The sequence below is a fragment of the Seriola aureovittata genome, chromosome 7 (genome assembly GCF_021018895.1).
Source record: "Seriola aureovittata isolate HTS-2021-v1 ecotype China chromosome 7, ASM2101889v1, whole genome shotgun sequence".
NCBI classification, from domain to species: domain Eukaryota; kingdom Metazoa; phylum Chordata; class Actinopteri; order Carangiformes; family Carangidae; genus Seriola; species Seriola aureovittata.
In genome coordinates, this window is record NC_079370.1 from 12,005,927 (window position 1) to 12,029,728 (window position 23,802).

General features: G+C 42.7%; 1 protein-coding gene across 5 annotated transcripts in view; it reads right to left on the reverse strand.

Annotated features, from left to right (window-relative positions):
• Positions 1-398: 398 nt before the first annotated feature.
• Positions 399-23,802, reverse strand: part of myh14 (myosin, heavy chain 14, non-muscle) — a 29,859-nt gene continuing 6,455 nt past the window's right edge. The window contains exons 4-46 of one of the 5 annotated variants that reach the window (XM_056380704.1): positions 22,821-22,977; positions 21,601-21,628; positions 20,229-20,343; positions 19,552-19,599; positions 19,286-19,297; positions 17,932-18,024; positions 17,745-17,808; positions 17,371-17,469; positions 17,058-17,201; positions 16,733-16,947; positions 16,499-16,651; positions 16,128-16,301; positions 15,845-16,018; positions 15,592-15,706; positions 15,136-15,204; positions 13,959-14,164; positions 13,703-13,824; positions 13,363-13,432; positions 13,123-13,283; positions 12,239-12,347; positions 11,834-11,965; positions 11,492-11,698; positions 11,174-11,311; positions 10,955-11,078; positions 10,456-10,627; positions 10,138-10,350; positions 9,818-9,962; positions 9,521-9,727; positions 9,291-9,395; positions 8,916-9,068; positions 8,357-8,605; positions 8,126-8,239; positions 7,941-8,039; positions 7,642-7,854; positions 7,381-7,542; positions 7,160-7,288; positions 6,986-7,074; positions 6,782-6,905; positions 6,464-6,672; positions 5,803-5,911; positions 5,118-5,290; positions 4,899-4,922; positions 399-4,123 (exon numbers count right to left, since the gene is read on the reverse strand). In XM_056380704.1, the coding sequence (XP_056236679.1) occupies positions 3,934-4,123; positions 4,899-4,922; positions 5,118-5,290; positions 5,803-5,911; positions 6,464-6,672; positions 6,782-6,905; positions 6,986-7,074; positions 7,160-7,288; positions 7,381-7,542; positions 7,642-7,854; positions 7,941-8,039; positions 8,126-8,239; positions 8,357-8,605; positions 8,916-9,068; positions 9,291-9,395; positions 9,521-9,727; positions 9,818-9,962; positions 10,138-10,350; positions 10,456-10,627; positions 10,955-11,078; positions 11,174-11,311; positions 11,492-11,698; positions 11,834-11,965; positions 12,239-12,347; positions 13,123-13,283; positions 13,363-13,432; positions 13,703-13,824; positions 13,959-14,164; positions 15,136-15,204; positions 15,592-15,706; positions 15,845-16,018; positions 16,128-16,301; positions 16,499-16,651; positions 16,733-16,947; positions 17,058-17,201; positions 17,371-17,469; positions 17,745-17,808; positions 17,932-18,024; positions 19,286-19,297; positions 19,552-19,599; positions 20,229-20,343; positions 21,601-21,628; positions 22,821-22,977 (5,808 nt within the window). In that variant the 3' untranslated portion in view covers positions 399-3,933. The remainder of the gene's footprint in view (positions 4,124-4,898; positions 4,923-5,117; positions 5,291-5,802; positions 5,912-6,463; positions 6,673-6,781; positions 6,906-6,985; positions 7,075-7,159; positions 7,289-7,380; positions 7,543-7,641; positions 7,855-7,940; positions 8,040-8,125; positions 8,240-8,356; positions 8,606-8,915; positions 9,069-9,290; positions 9,396-9,520; positions 9,728-9,817; positions 9,963-10,137; positions 10,351-10,455; positions 10,628-10,954; positions 11,079-11,173; positions 11,312-11,491; positions 11,699-11,833; positions 11,966-12,238; positions 12,348-13,122; positions 13,284-13,362; positions 13,433-13,702; positions 13,825-13,958; positions 14,165-15,135; positions 15,205-15,591; positions 15,707-15,844; positions 16,019-16,127; positions 16,302-16,498; positions 16,652-16,732; positions 16,948-17,057; positions 17,202-17,370; positions 17,470-17,744; positions 17,809-17,931; positions 18,025-19,285; positions 19,298-19,551; positions 19,600-20,228; positions 20,344-21,600; positions 21,629-22,820; positions 22,978-23,802) is intronic. The other 4 variants (XM_056380707.1, XM_056380705.1, XM_056380708.1 and 1 more) reach the window with 4 other exon arrangements.

Consider the following 23,802-nt stretch of genomic DNA (forward strand, 5'->3'; position numbering starts at 1 on the left):
ATTAAACTGGATTCACTTGGGATTCAACCAGAATCTTTTTTGTTCAGTTAAACACGTTAGACAGAGTAAATATTACACATTATTATACTCAGTCTGACTTTAATTTGCACCAAACCTTTGATGCGTAGTCATGTTTAAGGTTTTAACTGTTATCTGAGCTGTGTGTGTCAGTGTGTTGATTACAGTAGCATTATGTCCTAAGTTTGAAATATTCCTGTTTAAGTGGTGTGTGTCAAATATCTATAATGTGAATAAAATTGATAAATTCTAATTCCTCCAAGTCTGTTTTCTTTTTTGAGACATGTGCATTTGTGTGTGTTTGTATGAACCTGCTTCCGCTTGCATGTGAGTGTGTGGACGCCCGACCTGTGCAAAGAAAACACGCAGACACACAAAGATCAAAACCAACGACATATATTAAAGTTAACCCCAGTCAGATGTTTTATAATTACAGCATCATTAACAAAAAAAAGGCTAAAACAATAAAACACATTTCCAAAATGTTTCAAGTTCCACAGTAGCCATAAACAAACACAGAGAGAAAAATAACACCTTAGAGAAGCACCGGCCTCGTCTCTTGCTACGGGGGAACAGAACCGATCTGTTCTCATTCCAGCAGTTCAATCAACGTGTCTTCAGATTTTGGTCTATCAAGGCGTGAACAAAGCTGTCACGTTTAGACGCTGATATGACATTTTGAGATTACAACATTTAAGTAGTTCAGAGTGACAGACCGTATCGTGATGACACGTGATGTCAGCTGATTTGGCTTAATGCTATGTCGGCCTCTTTGCAATAAATCATAACCTGATAAAGCAGACATGATGTACTGACAGTGTCCGGCTGTGTTTGTCTCCACTGGTAGTGTGTAAAGTGCAGCATTTACACAATATCTTTAAAAAAAACACAGCTTCAAACAAAATCCTTTGCATATTGCTAAAATAAAATAATTGTACATACATAAAATAAAAAATAAAACCCTTTAATAGGGTGTTAAATATATGTCATCAGTAGTCAAATTCTTTCTTGACCCAACTAGTTTGATCTGTCTTCACCTGTCACTAACTGTGATTTATGGTGAACCTGGTATGGCAAAAAACAAAAGAAGCCAAAAGTATAGATACACATGGGATGTCAGGCCTGTTGAATACTGTACACGCTTATTGTTCTTGTTTTCTCAGTGCATTATAAACCTTACCACTTAAACAGACGGAAGAAAAGGGGGCGGTAATGACAACCCTGATTACCGGAAACTACTGTACTGGTCCTGTGTGTAATCAAAGGTAAACACCAACTGGATCATTAAAAGCCTTTCCTATATAGACATAAATCCAGAAAAACAACATTCACAACAATTCCATAGCAATTCCAATAGCAACACAATCTTTATATTTTAGTTCCAATTGAAAGTTAAAGAGACGGCGACATTCTTTCTAATTTAAGCAGCATCTCTCAGTTCATTAAAGGAATAGTTTGGCATTTTGGGAAATACGCTCACAAGCTGCTTTATGAGGAATCATGTGTCGGACTATTTCTTGGCCTGGAGCAGTGACTTCCTGAAGTATCTGCATACCGAGCCTGGGTGAGAAATCGTCCGGCACATAACTGCCTCTAAAGCTTTCGAGGTGCTTTGGACAGAGCCAGGCCAGCTGTTTCCCCTTGTGTCCAGTCTTTGTGCAAAGATAAACAAAGTGACATCAATCTTCTCATCCAACTCTCAGCAAGTAAGTGAATAACCGTATTTTCCAAAATGTCAAACTATTCCTTTTTTTCTCTTTATGTCTATGTCAAAAAGTAGAGATCACATTAACATCCTGGACAGCCTTAAAGCTGTGACAGGCAAACAGGTGCTGAAGAAGGTCCTAAAGAAACCTAGAATGGATAAAAATGACCTTCATCTGATAAAAAATTATTTAAAAAAAAAACATGCTGGAAAAATGGAGATGTTTCACCTAAAAGAAAAACATCTTTAAAACCAGGTTTCACAAAAGCAGGATCATCGTCAAGCTGCATGTGTTTTGTTTACACTGCACACATGTATGTAATTTTGAGTTTTGTTAGCTTGGGTAAAAAAAAAAAAAAAATCTACGTTTTGTTCTACTTGCCGTTTGCTTCATAAAAATTCATTCTTCAGTGCCTCCATTGTCATTTTTTTTTTACTCTAATCCTACTAGTATCTGAAAATGCTGAGTCTCGTGCTCAGATCTACAATCTTCTACACAGGAGCTGTGAGCAGAGACTGAGTTTATTCTACTAATGATGATAGTAGGACATCCAACCCGTCTCTGCTCCTGTCTTCTACTCTATTCTACATCTATTCTACGTTTTCTACAAATTGATGTCCCTTTTTCTCATCCATACGCCCACCATTTGGTTAAACACAAAAGCTTTGTTTGATCAATAATTTACACAATCAGTAAAAATCAAAAGTACAATGTATAAGATGCTTTTCAAAATAAAATGTGATGTGTTTATCAGTCGAAAAACAAGAAAAAAAAAGATCCATTGTCACAATTTGTTTTGCTTTGGATAAAAAGATAAATTAATGCAGTAGTAGTTATGTTGCTGTGACAGACAATCCATAAATCTGACTTTAATCAGAAAGGTCTTCCATGCAAAAAGACCTGATCCTGTAACGCTGACTGAAACAAGTCTAAGCTGTCCATGAATGTAACCTGGTCCAGGCTGACAGCGGTGCCAGCAGGACGGGAACAATCAGACTAACATGCTTCCCCCACCAGATGGAGTCATACAGAAAACAACCAGCTATCAATAACTTAAGTTCATATTTCATATAAATTATACAAATTCAAATTTCTGAAGCAATATGTTAAGACTTTAGTTAAAGAAACTATCTAATACTACCTACTGCATTGTCTAACAACGTAGTGTTTCTAATCTATAGAAAAAGGATTTATCATTTCATACAACCTTACTGCAGCGAATGTGACTGCACGTCGACGGCTTTTTATGGTCAAATGTACTAAAATTGTGACCAACATGATATGAAAATGAGATCAATATGTTAGGGAACTTAATGTAATGCTTCCCACTTTCAACCATTTTAATACAAGTTTGATTAAATATTGTTGTTTCTCCTTCACAGTTTTTTTTTCTCTCTTTTTTCCCAGATTATTCAAACTTTCATTTGTACTTTTTTAAAAAGTTAACTGACATATGAAGATGTCACAAATCGCATTTGGATGTAAAACACGCTCATAAAGAGGGTGAAATTCTCCTTTCCGTGTTTTTCTCTTGTTGGCTATCTTACGTAACATTAATATAGATTGTCTTAACAACTTTCAGAAGTATTTTCACCCTCCAGCAGCCCTTTGTGAAATCAGATTGTATAAGTATTCAATCCTCATCAAAGGGTTAAACATGGCTTAGTTTTGAAATACCTCCTCATGTAAAAGACATGACCACCATAATGTTTTCTGTTCTCTAACTACTATACAGCATCATGAAATTAGTTGGTAGTAATTCACTTTCCCCGTGGAGCTCTGGGAGATGTAGTTTAGTTTCTCAGACGTGCATTACAGAGATGTAATGCAAGTTAATGTAGAAATTCCCAGTCTTTGTTATGTTGCTTTTTATGTCACAGTTTGTTACAAAATAAAAATGAATTCCAGTTGCCTCTTTGTAAAATCTCATTTTTACATGTTTTCTGTACTTGTTCAGAAAAAATGAGGCAGAATCTTGAAAAGCATCAATATATTTGTTGTTTTATAGTTATAGCGCCTGATGTATGTATCCTATATGACTTTATTTGTTCACTTTTATAGACTACAGTGCTGTTATGTAGTGTGTGCATGTCACTCCTTCACCCCTGAGTAGTCCAGGCTGTGAGTGTGTGATTAAGTAGGGTGTGTGTGTATGTGTGCGTGTGCGTGTGTGTACTTGTTAATGTGTGTAACTGAGGCTATGTGTGCGTCACTCTGTATTGTTGACGCTGTAGGGAGGTGGAGGGTCCAGACTGTGTTCAGAGGAGGGAGTCGGAGTCCCCGGTAGTCCAGAGGAGGGAGTCGGAGAGGCTGGGGGCTCCTCAGAGTCAGAGTTCTCCAACGAGAGGTCATCGACCAACGCTCTGCGTCCACGCATTGCCAGGGGCAATGGAGCACGCCTGGACAAGAAGAGAGAGACAGTTACAGTTTGTCCTGCTGTGAAGCAGCTGAGTGCAGTCTGAAGCAAACACACCACAGGGAAGTGACTTCTTTGGAAAACTAGTGTCCATCAGCCACCAAACACTATTTTTCATTATTGTTTCAATTAATCCTTTGTTTACTCTATAATAAGCCAGAAAATAGTGAAAAGTTTCCAGAACCCAAATTAACATCTTCAGGTTCCTTGTTTTATCCAACCAACAGTTGGAGGAGCAAATTATCTCATTGTTGACAAAGTGTTGGTACCAGAATAAGTTTGGGTTTTTTCTTATGAAATGACTTCAATGATTTATTGATGATTTAATGATTCTGTTGATCGACTAAGCCATTACTCAACACTACAATGATCATGTCTTGTAGCAGCGCATCAGAATAACAATGGAGTATTAGATTATGGAGGTCACGGTTTCACAAACGCTTCTGAGGGACTGAACAACAGGATTATTATCATTATTATCAATAAATCTCTTGAATTAAAGAAATAGTTCAACATTTTGGGAAATGCACTTATTTGCTTTCTTGGTAAAATTGGGATGAAATGATTAATACCACTTGCATGTCTGTACAGTAAATATAAAGCTACAGCCACAGACGTTAGCTCCACTGAAATGCAAAAACAATAAAAAATGGTTGCAAAATTTTCAGCACAATATGAATTGTCTCCACCTTTCCACAGAAGACAAACACAAATGATTTAAAAAAAACAAACAAAAAAAAACACACATGGTGACCTACTTATCTGGTCTCCATTCAGGGACGCTGAGTGTTGGTGTGACGCAGACAGATGGACATTGAGTCAGGGTTAGATGGACACAAATGGATGCAACAAAAGAGCAAAGCAAAACAAATCATATCAAGTTAACGGGGGGTTAAAAACAAACAAAACAACAATAAATTATGATTATTCCAACACCGAAAATACACGCACACAGTCTCACACACACACACGGTTACCTGAGCTGGCTGCGGAGGGAGGTGATCTCTCGTGTCATAGTCTGACTGCTGTCGGTGAGCTCCTCCAGCTCTCTCTGCAGCTTCCTCTTCTGGGCATTGGAGCGAGAGTTCTCCTCCTCCACCTCCTCCAGCTGCCTCTTCAGTTGCTTCAGTCGGACCATCGATTTATCCAGCTGGAGGGATGCCCAAGGGGAGAGGAGGGGAAGAAGGGGGGAAAAGGACAGAGCGCATTGCAGAGGTCAGAGCGAGACATGAGATTGGAGGAAAGAAGAATAGAGAGAAGGGGACGGGTATATAAAAAAAGAGATTAGTCTGGGAACAGGAGGACTGACAGGGATCAGGAGTCAGATTAAATCTGGCAGATTATCACTGATGATGTTTTGGGAGGAGAGTCAGTGTCTCTAGTTTGGTTAAGGGATTTATTTGGAGTACACTCTACCTTCCCAATGACCACACAGATGCCTGGGCAGGATTAGGATTAGGTCAGACTGAGCCGGATAAATCACTCATTTTAGGATGATTTTTCAACACTCTCTGTGCCCTGGGGCACAATTAAAGCGGCGTTTTAGCTGACGTGGCCCCCATTAAATGATTATTTTATGCTCGGTCCCCGGTCATCCTACTCTGTGTGTGCTTGTGTGTCTCACCTTAACATCTAAAGTGAGAGTGATGTTAATTTCCTTACCTGTTCTCTGTACTGGTCTGCATGTCTCCTCTCATCCTCTGCCTGCATCACCACCTCCTTCAGTTTCTTCTCTGTCTTTCGCACCAGTTTGTTGGCAATGGCTCGTTCCCTGAGAGACACCAAAGGTCATTATAAGCTAACTGCTGCACAAAACAATTACAGACATCTATAAAGATAAAATATTTCCCTCTAAGTTAGCTTATCCATTGCATATTCTTTTTTAGAATTTGTAACAATCCATTGCTTTTACACGACATACATCCCACATTTCTGTCCTATTGTTTGAAACTAGTATTTATGAAATTGGTTGTTAAGATGATGGTCACTGCGTGGTTTGTGTGGGCAGCGCTGTGATTAAAATGTTGCTTATACTGTATCTGCAGTACCCATGATGCACAGCAGGGAATTAAAAAAAACAAAGAAGCTGCCCTCCCTAGTTCATTCCTATTTTATTTTTACTGCACCTGAATAATGGCAGATTTTTATTCAGATTTTATACATTTTACAAAGGTACTGAATGAGTTAAATGATAAAATTTACTTTGAAAATTGGTAATGTAACTTTTAACACATATTTAACCTTTATTTTTGAATTTATGTATTCCCCCTGCTTATTTTTGTCTTTATTGTTCTTTGTTTGTATGTTTGTCCTTTTTTCTCACTGTCTCTCCTGTTCCAGCTGCTCCTCCATTGACTCTATCTTGGCCTCGAGGGCGGCGACGCTGAGCCTGTGTTTGCCCCTCACGGCGCCTTCCATCTCCCCCAGCCGGGTCTTCAGCTCCTTGTTCTGCCTCTCCAGCTGCTCCCGAGCCGCCTCTGCCTTCTGGGCCAGTGTCCTCTCTCCCTGCAGCTGCACGGTCAGAGTCTCCACCTGGAGCACGAGCAGAGTAGCAATGACGATGTGTGATTACATGGATGTGTGTGAAGGCGACAGACAGAGTGGTTGGTGTGTGTGTGTGTGTGTGCGTGCGTGCAGTTACCTGTAGACCTGTCTTCCTCTGTCTCTCTGCCAGCAGTTCAGAGTTGGTCTGCTCCTCCTCCAGCTCCTCTTCCAGCTGACTCACCCGAGCCTCTAACCTCCGCTTCTCCTCACATAGCGCAGTTCTGGACAAACACACAATTTGAGTAACACAGGCACCAACGCACTGAATGACACAATACATCAATAGTAAAGAGGTACTAACTTTCCAGAACTGCTGTTGACCATCTCGTCCGCCATCTCGTCTCTTTCCTGCTGAGCCTGTCTCTTCTGTCTCTCTGATACAGACAGCTCCTACACAGAGAAATGGATGTTGAGTGTCACTTCCAACACCAATATTCATAGTAAATGGATTTTATCTGAAGTTGAACACACGCACCTCAGAGAGTTGCAGGACTTCTGCCTCCAAGGTTTGGATTTTTTTCTCGCTGTCTTTCGACTGGACGATCACCTCGTCCCGAGTCAACTTGGTCTCATCCAGCTCGCGAAGAACTTCTTTCATCTGACCCTGTGGCAAATAAAAATCACTTTTATAAAAAGGCTGTACGTAGACAAGGCATAGGAAATCTGTGCTTGCGTGTGGGGAAATTTCTGTTTTACCTGCAGCCTCCGTAGCTGCTTCACAGCCTCCTCTTTGCCACGGCTGGCTGTCTCCACCTGGGCCTCGGCTTCCTGCAGCTCTGCATCCAGCTGCTTCTTGGAGGACACAGCCTGAGACCGCTGACTCCTCTCCTCCTCCAGTTGGATCTCCAGCTCCCTCACCTGGCATAGGATGGAGGACATAAGAACATTTTGAGTGATCAGGAGAAAGGAACAGCAGCCAACGCGTTCTTTGATTTCCTCTCTCTTTCTCTTCTCTACCTGTTTGCTGAGCGCCCTCCTCTTCTCCTCTCCCTTCTCCTCGCTGGTGCTGATCTCCCTCTCAAACTGAGCCTTGAGCGCCTGCAAGGTGACCTCCAGCCTCAGCCTCGAGTTCTCCGCCTCCGACAGCTCCTCCTCCAGCTCCTGAGTCTGAACTCGCAGGTTCTGGGCTTCTGTTTCTAAGCTCCTCCGGGTCCGCTCCAGCTCGTGAACCTAATCCAAGAGCAGATAAGAGAGGGTGACGCACTGAGGATTGAGACAGAGAAATAACAAAGGAGCCCCAAGAGGAAGGTTCTTACGTTCTTCCCGACATCATCCTGCTGGTTTACAAGCTGTTCCATTTCCGCACGGAGCTGCTTGTTCGCCCTCTCTAGCTCTTCCCTCTGGTCCTGGGCCTCCTACACACAGAAACAAAGAGGATTAATCACCACGATCACGGATATGTAACAAACTTTCTTGTATTGTCTGCTCTCTAATAGTTTACCTGCAGGGCTCGGGAAAGTGCCAGATATCTTGTCTCCTTCTCTCGGCTATCTGCTTCTGCTCTGTCCCTCTCCTCTGCCAGCCGAGTGCTCACCGCCTTTTCCTCTGCCAGACACTGAAGGGGAAAAGTGAAGGAGGTAAAGTCAGAGGTCCCGAGGAGGACATTTCAGGAAAATCAGCTCAGTAAGATTTTTGCAGCCTGTGCTTTGAAGCAAACCGATGAGTTTCCGACCTGGTCGAACTTCTTCTGCCTCTTCTCCAGGGCTGTGCAGTTTTGCCTTTCTCTCTGCAGGGCCAGCGTCATGTCCTCTATCTCCTCCCTCAGACGTTCCCTCTGCCTCTCCACTCTCTCCTTTTCCTCCTCCTTCTGGCGCTCTCTTTGAACGGCGCTGTCCAGTTCTCGCTGAAGTTTCCTGCGTGTCTCCTCTCCGGCTTCCACCGCGGTGTTCACCTCCTCCGACTGCTTACGAACCTCTGCCAACTACAAAAGAGGGAGCAGTGGGGTTTATAAATGTCATGGGTATGTTTATTGAAACTTACTAAGCAACAACCATGTAAACACTGATTTTACATCTTTTGTCTACTGAGGATATTGTGAAATATTAGTGGAAACTACTTGAAATGTGAGAAAGTGCAATGTGATATTTGTGTGTATGTACCACTGTATTGTGTTTTTTTTTTTATGTTATGGGTAATTTTGATCTTAAAGTACTGTGAACCATGATCCTGAATAACGTGTATTAATATCTATCGAATGAGTTAAACACAGCCCGGTTGGCGCTCTGATTTACCTGCTGAGTGTGAGTCTGGATCTGCCGGGTCAACTCTTTGGCTCTTTCCTCCTCCTCCTCGAGTCTCTCCATCAGTCCGTTCTTCTCCTCCTCCAGCGCTCGCACCCTCGAGGCCAGAGCCATCTTCTGACGAGTTTCATCCTGCAGCAATTCCTGAGAGAGAGGAAAAGACAAAGAGGGTCGAAGTGTTTTTGAATAAGAATTTCAGCCAATTCCTCAATTCTGTGCAAGTTTAAAAAGAAGTATTGCCGTCCTCTCAACTATAGGAGAAAGTACGAAAAGTATCTGTGGTTACAGCCCAAAAGCCAAAGCCCAACATTACACTTGACCCCATCCAGGTGTCTGTGTATGTATGTGTGTTTTTCAGTTTGTTACCTTTGCATCATGCAGCTGGCTCTCCAGGCTGCTGACCTCTTTCGTGAGCCGGAGGGATTTGGTGTCAGAGGAGGACAAATTACTGGAGAGAGACTCAATCTCACACTGAAAGAGAAAGAGTTGGGGGTAAATGTATCAACATAAAATAAAACACAAGCGGTTCTCTTTACAGCAGCACAACAATCTGCTTACACCTTCTTGACCAGATATGAAAACGAACAAATAAATACCTGTAGCTTATGCACTCGCTCCTCCCTCTCCTCCCTCTCTCTGTCAGCCTGAGTCAGGCGGGCGCTGAGCTCCTGCAGCTGACTGTCGGCCCTCTTACGACCTCTCTCGCTCTCCGTGCGGCTCGCTTGGAGACTCTTGAGCTCGGAGGACAGATTCTGCCTCTCCTCCTCCAGAACCGTCTTGGCCTTCTCCAGGGACTGACGTGCCTGAAAGAGAGAATGGACGACACGTGATGAGCGACGGTGCACGTTTTGCACACGTATGTGTTTTTGAGCATAGGTGTGTGGTCGTCGTACCCTCTTGCTGTTGTCGAGCTGCTCCTGGAGGCTGTCTATGGCAGCGCTGTGTTTGACTCTGAGCTCTGACAGCTGGGCCTCATGGCGTCGAGTCTCCTCTTCAACACATCGCTGAAGCTCACTCAACTCTGCCTCACGACGAGACCTGTACAGATGAAAGAAGGAGGAGGACAAATTCATTTCATCCAATAATCATTCTCTCTCATTTTTTACCATTTTATCATACTTTCTTTTTCAGTCTTGATCCAACCAGAAAAAGACAAAATATGACCTTTTCAATTTCAAAACCTAAATTCGTGATAATTCCTATTATTATTCACCTTAGTTCCTGCTGGGCAGCTGTGGTGTCCAAAGTGTCCTCCAGCTCAGTTCTCAAAGCCTCCAGCTCCTCCCCCAGGTCTCGCCTCTGCTTCTCCGCCCTTTCCCTCATCCCTCGCTCATTCTCCACTTCCTCCTTTAACTCAGACACCTGGGACATGGCCTCCCTTAGTGCCCTCTGAGCTTCAGAACGGCGAGCACCCTCTTCTTCCAGTCTAAAAGAAACAGCGAGAGATGAATGAAGAGAGGATTGTAGTATGGGGAAAAAAAGGTCCTTTTTGTGTGTAAGTTTGTCTACTATACGCCCTCCTGTGTCTCACCGGCCCTGTAATGTGGTGATCTCCTTTTCCTTCTGAGCCAGACTGCCCCTCAGCTCGGCGGACAGCATGCCCAGGTCTGACAGCTGCTCCTGGGCCTCCACCGACTCGCTCTCCATCCTCCTCTTCCACTTCTCTTGCTCCAAGCGACCCTGCTCCTCACGCTTCAGGCGCTCTGCACACAGTGATGGAGCAAGTTACAAACAGATCACGACATTTCAACAGTGACAAAATAGGGAGGTAAAATATAAGATTCCACTAGTTAGGGTTAAGATTATGTCATAATTATTTTTGCTAAATAATAATCAGATAGTTATATTGAACATCCTGCTCAAAAACCTTTACATAAAAAGCATTTCAAATGTCAAAAATATATATCAAAATAAACTTTCACTAAAAATGAAACAGTACCACATCAAAAGGATCGATCACTACATAAAAAATCTAAGTTTCTGTACATTACACCTGCAGATTGCCTGTGAATTGACATTAGGACAGTTACCCTCTAAATCAGCGATGACAGCCTCCTGCTTGTTCTTGAGTTTGTTCAGACTTTTGGTTTTCTCCTCTTCCTCAGTGAGCTGGTCGGTCACCTCACTCAGACGCTCCTCAAATTGTTTCTTCTCCTGCTCAAAAGAAAAATAGCAATAATGTTGTATATGGCTATGAAACAAACATAAAAATATATATAAAACACACGCAGTTTTAATATGATGACCACCTTGCTGAGTCGGTCTCTCTGCTCCACTGCACTCAGCAGGTCCGTTTCCAGACTTTTCACTTTAGTTTCCAAGGTAACCTTCTCCAGCAGGAGGCGCTGTCGGGCACTTTCCTCCTCCTCTAACTGCTCCTCCAGGTCCTGATGAATATAAAAGCGAGTAATATAAGTAACATGTCAGGACAGGGACAGACTAGTGCAAGAGCAAACAAGACAAGGCTAAAAATCTATATTGCAAGCCTTTGTTTCAATATCACTTCATAGATTTTCTTCACAAATTTTTGTGAAAATAGCAGAAAAAAACAGTATATCCCTCCTAACCTGTATGTTCTGCTGCATCCTCTTCTTCTCATTGGTCAGCTGCGCGCCCCTCTCCTCCTCCTCCTCCAATCGACTCTCCAGCTCGCCCAGCACTTCCTCCAGCTCCTGTTTCCGACTGGCCAGCCTGGCCCTCATCTCCTCCGCCTCCGCAAACAGCTCCGCCTCTGCCTGCAGCTGGTCAGCCAGCACCGCCTTCTCCTCCACCAGCTTAAACGTGACAGAGACAGGAGGAAGAGGAGTGATGAGGGAGCGACTGATTCATAGCAAAGCCAGAGCAAATGGATTTCAGTGTAGGGGGAACCGGGGTGGACAGTCGGCTGAATAAGATGGAGGTGTGTTTACCTGAGCGTGTTTCCTGTCCAGCTCGGTGTAGTCCTGCTCCACTCGGGTGAGCTTGTCCTTCGCCTTCTGGAGCTCCGCTTCCCTGACCTGAATCTCCTCATCCTGCCGAGTCACCTGCAGCAGGGGCTTCACCTAGGTAGGCCCAGAACAAGGGTCAGAGGTCAAGGTCTAGTGATATTTTATGAATTGGGCTGGTGTTATTTTTCATTCCTTTGTCATGGCTCTAAAGTCACTGTATGGATTTTCTATCTTAGTGTTTTTATTGTCGGTTTCTTATACCCAATCTTTAGCTTTAGTTGTGAATTTTGTTTAATGTGAGCTGGAACGTGCTTTCACTGTCACATTTTAGCACATCTATTTAAATCCTTAAATTTTGTTTCAGTATTATAACTAAAACCTTAGTACCTTAGTGAACAGCCGCCACCACTGCCAGTTCCTGAGTTTGAGGTAAGCAGCACAGTTCCTCTGCATCACCCTCAGAGCACTCAGCTGCTGCTGCTTCTTCATAAAGGCTCTGAGAAGTAACAAATAAAAACATAAATCAACAAAAATACACGTGCAGATCATCTCTAAAAGGATTCGATGTGGCGGATCATCCCTCTGAACCGAAAGCACATAATGTCCGGTATTAGCGTGTCATTTAACTCAACTCAAAACTCTGAGCGACTGTTATCACAAGATATTTTGATGTCAAGCAAAAAAGCAAAACACAAAGCAGTTTTATTAGTTGAGACAATGACACTCTTAAATTTGCACTCTTGACACTCTTTTTTCCGCTGTTTTTTATTTTTATGTTTTAAAGCATTATGTAAAGCCCTTCGAATTGCCTTTCAGTATGAGTTGTACTATACAAAATATATTTGCCTTTCTTTAATCGTGTTATTACAGATTCATGAAACCACAAATCCATGAATATTACATTTTTTAATTACCTCTAATTAGTTAGGCTCCACTGTAAAAAAAATATAGCTTTATTATTTATGTCATGTACAGGCTTCCATACACTGTGCCAAAGACCTGTCAATGCTGCTGCAACTGAGTCACTGATAGGGGCTGAGAAAACAGATTAAATATTAATGCTCCTTTAAGAGCGAAATACAAGACTGCCTCCTAAACAGCAGCAAGCAAGCGCTCCTTAAAGAGAAACCCCACCAGTGTTAGATGTCTGTCTTCTCCTATCCCTTTAGTTTCATTTACTAAAAGCGTGACGTTGACTGGTTGAGGAATGAAGTTCTATCTATCACACCTCTCACTCTCTGTTAATGTTGACTCTTTGGTAATACTCTTACTTGCGTGCCAGGTAGCCTCTGGCTGAGCTCTGGAAGCGAATGATGGTGTCAGTGATCTTCAAGTCTCTCTCTTCTTCCAGGTGAGCCAGGACTCCGGCTCTGAAGAAGACTTTGCTCTGACCCACCCTGAACAGGTTGTGATCGAGCTCCAAAGCGCTGATCTGAACGAGGACACAGGGTTCAGTGGCTGGTCAATCGAACACTGCACTGTATGTTTATAGCTACTGGAAAATGACTCACCATGAGTTCTGATGCCTGTTTGCCATCCATGAAGGTGCGAGGAATAGCATTAGGAGTCAGGATCTCATATCTGGAAGACAAGGGTGATTCTGTAAGTGTGTGTGTTTGACACTGAGAATGTGTAAGAAAGGTTCATTTACAGGTGCCAGAGTAAGTGCTTGAGGAAACATGTAGTGTGTGAGAGTGAGAGAGAGAAAGAGAGACAGACAGATGGTTATGAAAGGTAGCTTATTTTTTGTCCAACAGCTTACATGGTGGAAAAATACAATCGCACACACACACACACACACACACACACACACACACAAACACACACAAACACAAACACACACACACACACCTTTGTCTGAACTCCTGGAATGGGATGCGGTTAGGGAAGCCTTGTCTGCAGATACGGATCCCCTCCAGAACTCCATTACACCTCAGCTGGTCCAAAACCAAATGGGGAGACAGCTTACCGGCCTGAGAGAGAGAGAGGAACGGAGAGAAAGGAAGAGGTAAAAAGAACAGAAAAAAATCATTTCCTCCAGCTTACAACAGGTTTCTTCCACACTCCTATCCCTTCTCCCCCTTCATCCAGTTCCCCCCTGTCTCACCCTCTTCTCGTGGTTGGGGATGATGCAGCGGAGGAAGTTGGGGTTGGTGTTCCTCAGTGTGGCCATCAGCTTAGTGAGAGACTCTTTGTAAAGCTGACCAACGGTCCTGAACATTCCCTTCTTCGTCTTCAGTCCTGCCGCTCCGAATGTGACGGGCCCGCTGTTCTCTCCTGATGACACCTGGTCCAGACCCACGATCCTGTCCACTGGACGAACACACAGCACAGCAGCAATCATCAAGTAAGTAGAGTGAAAGTTGAGTGTTTGCCAGACTTGGTGATGCCTGAGGGAATGCTATGGCATAATGATGGCATAAACATTTCACACCTGCTTTCACATCTGCTATCACGACTCTGGACAGATGATATCAGATGGTTATCAATGGATGCAAAGCTCATTAGAGATGCAGTGGTTTGGTATTTTGAAACCAAAAACCAAAGTAGGATATTTTCTCATGCATATCAGCCAATAAGATACAACAGATGCATGAACAGGTAAAGATTTTCCAGCTCAACCTGTTAACTTTGGACATGTCTAGACAGCTGTAGGTTTGCCTGTCTAAGATCATGATAATTATATTTCTTTAATTATTTTCCTGATTTGACAGCTGTATTGAGGGACATAACCAAACTCATTAATGCGGATATAGTCAAATACCTGCATTAATGAGCATACTCGACCAATACTGAAGTTATGTCAATATGTTGCTGCATCTCTAGAGGTGATTCAGGATCACATTGCTGCTTCCAGTAGCAGCTGTTTGTGTCAGTATTTGTGTGCGGCACAACTCTAATGTGATGCTGAATTAGGCTTTAATGACTAACTAAGAGCATGCTGCTACCTTGACACTCACAAATCCAAAGTGAATTACTTCTGTATAAATGGAAAAAGCTTCAACACACAAGCACAGCACTCACTGATACTAAACGCCAAGACTTGGTAAAAGAGCAAAAAGAGAGCACTCAGCTAACAGTAGAGTGGAAATATGCTAAAAGAATTGACAATATCTAACAGCTTACGACACCACAGCACAAATACCAACTAAAGAGCAAACAAAAATGACACAAAGAGGCACACTACAATCAAAAACTGGGCAGACAAAAAACAATTGAGTAATGTGAGAAGAGGTGGGAGTGAGGAATGTGAGTGTGACACACAGCGGAGGAGAAAAACCTACTGTCGGAGCCATTAGCCTGTAGTGTGGCATAGGAGTCAAAGAAGTACACACGAGGAAGAGTTTGAATATCTAATGCAGGAAGAAGGAGAGGACAGGGAGAAAGATTAGAGGGAAGGAGAGAAGGAGCCCAAGAAAGCACCGAATTAGTGGAGAGGCAAGAGAAAAGAACAGGAGGGAAAGGGAAAAGAACAACGCAAACAAAGGAGAGAACAAGAAGGAAGAACAGAGAGATGAACCGAAAGCAAAAGACAGCAGGAAGATAGTAAAGATGCATGACAGAGAAAGAGAAGAGGAAGAAATACAGTTAAGTTAGTACATTTTGCACCAGAAAGGCTTAAATAATACAATTAAAACTACATTATCCTCATTTTTTTTTTACATACATTTTTGCATACTGTCCAGGAGTTAAAGGTTTAGTGTACAGAGTAGAGATGTGGATGTGTGAATGAGCCTCACCCTCCTTCCAGAGCTCTGAGACAAAATGATCTGATGACTGGTGGAGCAGAGACGCCACGTTGTCGTTCAGAGGATCCATGTTCTTTACCAACCAGTCATCTGCCTTATAGTCCACCTGACAGTGGGGAGGCCAGATGGGGGAGACAAAAGGTGAGATGTGCCTTTTTGCTGGGTGATTCATTAGAATGGGAATGATAGCATGAAATTAGCTAAAAAAAAAAATTAAAAAAAACTGAAAAAAACCAAGGGATACCTTTCCAGCATAGTGAATGATTGAGAAGTCAGCTTCCCCACGTGGCTGCTTTGATTTGAAGAATTTTGGATGGCTGCCTTGCTCAGCAGACAGCTTCTCCACAAATGAGCGGTCTGTCGCCCGGGGGAACCAGCACTCTTCATCCAGCAGGGCCAGAACACCAGGTGGGTGGGCCTGACAAAGACAGGCAAAAACAACAAAATTTATTGAGAGTGAAATGTGAATTTTATTATTCAAGATGACAGTGTTTAAGAAAGAACACAGTGTTTCTGTGTGTTTGTACCGGTCTCTCAATGAGGTCAATGCAGGGCTGTAAGTCCAGGCCAAAGTCAATGAAGTTCCACTCGATGCCCTCCCGCTGGTACTCCTCCTGCTCCAGGATGAACATGGTGTGGTTGAAGAGTTGCTGCAGCTTCTCGTTGGTGTAGTTGATGCACAGCTGCTCAAAGGAGTTGAGCTGTAGAGGAGAGATTTAGGAAAGCAAACGAAGATTCAATAATTTCACCAAGTCATGTAACATCAACTATCATATCCTGCGTGTCTAAGACTGAAGTGAGAGAAAAGAAGATGAATTCATTTTGTTTTCCCTCTGTCACAATCTTCTAAATGTCTGACACATGTAATGAAAATAAAAACATCATCACGTGAACAAACCTGGAAGATCTCAAATCCAGCGATATCAAGGATCCCTATGAAGGAGGCTCCCTGTCTCTGTCTGCGGTCCAGAGCTCTGTTGATCCTGTGCACCAACCATCTGAACAGACGCTCATATGTGGCCTTCCCCAAAGCCTCCACAGCAAAGTCAGCCTAGAAGAAGAAACGCTGTTAGATGCACTTCACAAGGACACGTCTGTTTATCTGCATGAGCCAAGGCTTATAAAATCTTACCTGTTCTTTAGTCTGGGCTTTCTGCACATACTCTCGACCCACTTTGATCCTGGGAGTGAGGATGGCCCGAGTGAACTCCAGCACGTTGATGCCCAGCAGATGGCACAGTTTCTGAGCAGCTGTGTTATCAGGCATGGAGGCCTGGTCCTGGTTCTTCTCCTTCATGAAAGAAATGTTCCCAAACTGGAGCACGGATGAGATCAACTTCAGCATGGCTGAAAAGAGGTCAGACAAGGAGAGTGAAGGTGACTGATAGCATGGACAAAATATGCAAGAAGCAAGCTGCTCTCCCTCGTTCTCTCCTCTGTATCATAACCTCTCTTACCTAGCAACTCTTCTGGGGTGAAGCCCATTATCGCCATAGAGTCCATGGTCTGGGTGAAGTTCTCTGAATCGCTCTGACCAGGAACAGGGATGGAGCCACCACTGAGAAAGCGGTATTCATCAGCTGTTCCTAAGAGCAGGTCCGCTACAGAAGAGAAGACAAAAGGTGAAACGAAGAGATTTGAGCAGAAATTCCATGGATATTGTTCAGGACAGTGATAAATGACTAAACCACTGCTTACCAGAACAACATATAATATGCATGTATAGCAGTACATCACTCTCAGTCAACCTCTCTCTGTCTATTTGCTCACCTCTTGTTTCCTCTGAAGCTCCACACAACAACTGGTAAAAGATGTGGAACGTCCTCTCATCTTTGGCCTGACGGGTGGCCCGAGACTTTTCAAGGAGGTCTAGATTTATGTGTCATGGAAATCTACAACCAAAAATGGCATAGTAGTGCAGGTTCTTTCTTATCATAAAATGAGTTCAAACTATTGTGCATGAGCTCTGATCTATTACTAACATTTTTACCCTTTGAGATTAGGATATAAACCTTCAAATAAACAATTAATCTCACATATTTTTTACCAATGGACAATGAAAGAGTGACAAGTCAGGTTTAGAAAACACTCAAATCCAATCCAAGAAATTCTACTGATCTGTCCAAAGACATTTGAAAGGATACAGGTCTCAATGTTGGCACCAACGATGTACCCCGCCACATCAAAATTAATGCGGATGAATTTACCCTGAAGAAGGAAGAGAGGTTTTATGTTTCAGTTTATTTCGATAGAAAATATTACAACGGATGAGACTGACATAAAAAAAATTTAGGAGCTAAGTACAAATGAATAAATCTAGACGGGTCTTACAAATCTAGAAGAATTGTCGTTCTTGACAGTCTTTGCGTTGCCGAAGGCCTCCAGTATGGGGTTGGCCTGCAGCAGCTGTCTCTCCAGCTCACCCTGAGACACACAGGAGACATCAGATCAGCTTCACAATACTACAGCGATAAGAGCCTCAACAAAAGACTTCCACAGGGACCATCTACTAAAATGCACCATTTAAGCCTGCTCTCTTTTCACTAACCACTGATCTGTTATGTAAAATACAAACAAAATACATGACTCATCGTTGAAGAGCAGTGACACAAACTGGTGCATTTTAGGGCCCGAAATAACATCCACAAGACACACACACACTGCCAGACCCAGGAGTAAATGATTCTCAACATCAGTAAGAGTAATGGGCCCTCATTAGTTAAGCAATCAATAATAAGGGCGTCAATCATGTTTGACATTAAACTGATTAAAATGTAATTTCTTACATTATTAAGAGACAATCTCTAGAAACCAAGTAACAGGAGTCAGTTGAGAACCACTGTTGTAGAGCAATGAGGGCAGAGGGAAGCTGCAGATGCTAACATCATACATAAGCTACATGTTGGCTGATTTTAGCTAGCTGTAATGCATTACTGCAGTTGACGCATTGCCCGTGCAGCAGCCGTCTATGCAGCTGCAGCAGCTGCAGCAGCAGCAGCAGCAGCAGCAGCAGCAGCAGCAGCAGCAGCAGCAGCAGCAGCAGCAGCAGCAGCAGCCAGTGATGGGTATCAGGGAAGTCACTGTAGCTACAGGGGATGGTTGTAATGTAAAAACTGGCAAGGAATGTCAGCTAGCCAACACTGAAAAGCAGACACACACACACACACACACACACAAACACACACAGAGCAAGAGGTCGGCAGATTTTAAGTGACAAAACGCACAGCAAACAATGCGTACACTGCGCAGTACACTTGTTCACTTGCCACACACACACACGGACGGCTGCAACAACACAGCCACACCCACTCTCAAGCCTGAGTCTGCACTCACTCAACTGCATTCACACATACTGTACAGTTCAAGTGATAAAAACCACCTCTACGGCAGAAATGTCTCACAGTTCAACAAACACCTGTGGCATTTACAAGGCATTAGGAATGGGAAACCAACCTTAAGTCCACTGGGTATTACAAGAAGAAGAGAATAAAAACAGGCCAAAACTAGAGCCCCACGAAAGCCAGGCTTTCTTCAGTTAAAAGTCAGAAAGAAAAGCCATATGCACAGGAAATATGATTCTCTTCACAAAATAAGAGGAATCATATCAGCTCTAGTAAATATCCTACATGGAAAGTTTCAGTTCTACAAAATCTGATCCCCAATCCCCAAGTACTTTCATACTCACATATTGTATACTCTGACGAATTGTGGGGGGGAAATGAAGTTTTAGGGCGGAGGAGAGTGGGTGGATGGGTGAACATATGAATGGGATAAACAAACAAAAAAAGACAAATAAGACAACAATAACAACCAACAATATGAGGAGCCACATCAGTGGTGACAGTTTAAAGGTTTGAGGTTACTCTGTTGAGTTAGTCAGAATTATTGTGGAGTCCATTGAGGAGAAAGTAGGAGGAGCGAAAAGCAAAGGGAAGGACAGAGGAAACTCACCCTGTTCACCATAGTACTGCCTCTTGTTAAGGACCTAGAGCCATCCATCTGAACATGCAGGAAAGAGAGAAGGACAATGCAGAGAAAAGCCAATGAGGGGAAACAAGTGCTGGAAGGAAGGTAGGCAAGGAATAATGCAGAGAAAAAATAGATCTGATATCAGAAGGTGAGAAAAGATAGACATAACTGCAACTGCAGGAAAACGCATGATATATTGTAATTATAACATCAGTCATTATGAATAAATAAATAGTGAGAAAAGTGATTTGATGCAGGCTCAGTAAATTGTGATTGGGTTAGGGAAGAAACACAGAGGATTGCAGAAGAGCAACAATGGAACTAATAAAACACCACTGAACACACTGCAACAGAGGCAGCTCATATTAGGTTAAAGGAACAGGAAGGAATATTACATGTAACTTTGTAATTGTAGGTTCAGTATATTGATTAAAAAAAAACAAACAAACTGCAAAGTCTGGAGAATCATGACAACATATATCAAACAAAGATGGATTTCATAAACCAAGAGGAACAGCACTGACAAGATGAAACAACTGTAGGATTTACAAATTTGACAAATTTCACATTACAGTAATGGTAAAACAGTCTTGCTTATTCTCTACCCCCCTCCCCTTGTCATTCTCACTTCTGTGGTATCAGCCTCTACTGTGACATACCTGCACAGCTTCCTTGTTCCTACCCAGAGTGCCACTCTTATGGGAGGAAGCAACGTGAGCCAAATACTGGATGACTTTCTTGGTGTTCTCCGTTTTCCCAGCTCCAGATTCGCCCCTGGAGTAAACACATACATACAGAACCAACCACAATAAATGACTTTCTCTTCACAAAATGGTCCATCTTAAACACATATGGTCCAAATTATGAACGGTGTGTATAAGCATTTTAAAGAGAGGGAACACACACACAAGTGTCCAAACACACATTCATCACACCAATAAATGCAGAGCCCATGCAGTGCATTCAAAGCCACAAGTCTAAATAGAAAGCAGGTGTGGAGGATACAGGCTGCGTCAGTATTGTTGCTCTTGGAGAAGAATGTAGGAGAAGGGAGCAAAAATAGCAGCTGTAAAAGATCTAAAAGGAGCAGGCACCTCGTCCCAAATACTGGTTCAAGATGAACCTAAAGTGGGATTCTTGACAATGACAGGAAGAGTCTGGCAGGAAGACAGGCTGACAGAGAGACGGATGGCAGACCCTCAGGCAAACATGTAGGTAAGACAAATGATGGATAGAGACAGACAGGAGCCTATAGTACATAGTGTAGGCCTTATTGCTCAGTTCTGACTTGTTGCTTTGATGAGATTTTTCCGTTGTGGCTCTTTGAATTCATGTTTAAAATGGCTCATACCGAATATCAGTATGAACATGAAGGTTAAATTGAAATTACAATTCACTGTAAAACAACGAATACCAGCATTTCCATATTCCACATGCAACAAATGATATATATATTAAAAACAATTACACATGCAAGTCACTTAATAGGGCCAAAAAGTGCTAAGAGGCAGAGCTGTAGCTGTGTTCGCAGCTGCATAGATGTGTGTGGGAGCGGTAGAGGAGTCAGCACAGTGGAGTGCTTACAGTTTAATTTCTGTCTTGGAGTTATTACTGTGGCTCACATTGAGTTACTCAAACCACATTTGAAAATGAGCCAGAACTGATTCACACAGATTCTCCTGGTTTCTCAGCGCTCAAGACAAGACATGTCCTTGGTTTGATTCTGGTTTGGGACCTTTGTCATTTTCTCTTCCCATGGTTCTCATTTTTGGCTGTACTATCTCAATAATAGCTAAAATGCCCAAAAATGGAATATTTTCTCTGTCAACACTACTGAAATATATCAGATCTGTGCGACATGCATGCTGGAATTAATACATATGAAATAAAACACATAGAAGCGCACAAGACACACACATGCACACACACTCCAGAGAGGCAGACACACTCAATGTGACCCCCTATAGAGATTTTCCTCATTGCAAATTCCAAAAGAACAGACACACTGGTGTCCTACTTCAGGCTACTCACGTGCAGAGGATTGACTGATCTTCTCGGTCTGTGAAAGGAAAAAAAAACACAGTGTGAAGTCATACTCTATGAGTGAAATGACAAAATGTAAATCACTTGGCCAGTGCAACACACAAATACTCAGTCAACAACAACAGGTTTAGGTAAAGATGAATGAGATGAAAACACCCTAAACAACAAAAATCTAGAGAATTAATATATCAATTAATAAATGCATGGATGGATGGATGGAGTCTACATATGTTGACATACATTTCCTTGAAATGACACATTGTAAGGTCCTGTATGGGAGTGAGGAGTTTATCTATGACATAGGTTGGCTCTTGTTACACTAAGCCTCCACATCCACTAATCAGGCATGATGGGCTCTGGAAGCCTCCATAAGACACTCACATTTCATGTTTTGATGGTTAACACATCCACCCATTATATGAATGCAGAGACGGAGTCACACACGCGCACTTATCAAGTGTTCAAATCTCGGACTGTGCTCTAACTCTTTGCATGTCAGTCACTCCACTAATTAGTACTGTTGAGAGAAGCAGGTCGCCAGCTGAACTGGTCTGTCCAGCCTGCTAGACCATCAGCACTGGGAGTCGTTGGGTGGACATTGTTTGCAACATTGCTTATATCTGCTTTTAAGATTCCCACGCAGTCAGTCTGGAAGAATTCATACTGGTTCTACAGGTTCAATCACTGTGGTAACACACCTACAACATGCCCTGTGGGGGGCGGGAGGGGGTGGCAAATACGGAGTCTCATCTGTCCCGTCCTGTTATCTCAGGAAGACACCCTGAGGCAGAGACGTTGCTCAATCGACCCTTAACTGCTTTGAAATCGTTGCTGGGAATTCTCTGTCTCATTTCATAAAGTCACTGTGACAGGTAGGGACTAACAAATGCCTGTCGTGAATTGTTGTAACTAGTACAGTATGTGGTTACTATCATTACCGCAACAAATATCCAATGATATCATTGAAAGGACAGCCACGCCTGGAATTCTCTGTTGTAAAAAACTCCATCTTACGCATTTGTCGTCACTTTTAAACCTTTTGATAAAAGCCACACCTTCACATAGCAGTCACGGTGTGGCTTAGCGATCAAAGATCACAGAGGAGATTCAGTGCTACATTCCACGCCAGCTGAGCTGATAGCAGATGTGCATGGGTTAGGTTACAGTGTCAAAGTCAGGGGTCAGAGGTCACAGATAGCGTTGAGTACCTTGCAGCATGCTGCGATAGGCAGCCTCTGATATGGCATAGATGTGCGGTGGCATCTCGTGGCGTTTTTTGCCCCGGTACATCTCCACGATGGACTCTGTGTAGATGGGCAGGTTCTTGTAAGGGTTCACCACCACGCAGAACAATCCCGAATATGTCTGGAAAAACACAGACCAGAGAGATTTACATAAACCTTATCCTTAGTATATTTACATTTACCTTTTATTTAGGATAACAATCCAGGCCAAATACAACTGTCTCATTTACTTGTAGTTCTGTTTGAATGGGTTGGTATACACATTTTGTAATTCACTGGAAAATGCAAATGTATCATGTAAACACTCTCTCGGATTATTGTCTGTTTTTGAATATACACTCTTTCTGCATTCTTGCTCACTTGGTTGAAGTGACTGATGCCAGATTCCAGGAGACTGTAAATTGTGGTTGCTGTGGGTGGCTTTACTACTCCTATTGGCAGGTGAAGCATAATTTCACTGAACTGATGCTTCAGTTGAAAGAAAGGCAGTAAACCAATACTGGTCTCAAGTCCTGTCTTTTTTCTGGATTCAATAAATTATGGAAGTTGGCGCCAATCTCCCTGATTACCTATTGTGGCACAGGTAAACAAAACATCTTATCAAAACATTGAGGGCTAAGCTAATGATGAAGTGGGAACTGTCAGTAGGTTTGATGTCACTCAAGCAAATGAACAGTCAAATATTTCTGGCAGAAGGATTAATTTCAAATATTAAACTGACACACCAACTACATACCTATGTGACATACCTAAATAAACTCCCACAATCACAATGATAAAAATGTCGGTTTCACCCACTCATAAAATGTACAAATACATTCCTACACCAGATTCGTCATACTGTAATGTGAAACATTTAGTAAGAGTCACCAATATATTATTCCCTTATAAAGAACAACTGTGACTCATCTGAATGCAGCAGGTGATGTCATTTCCAACACCGCCC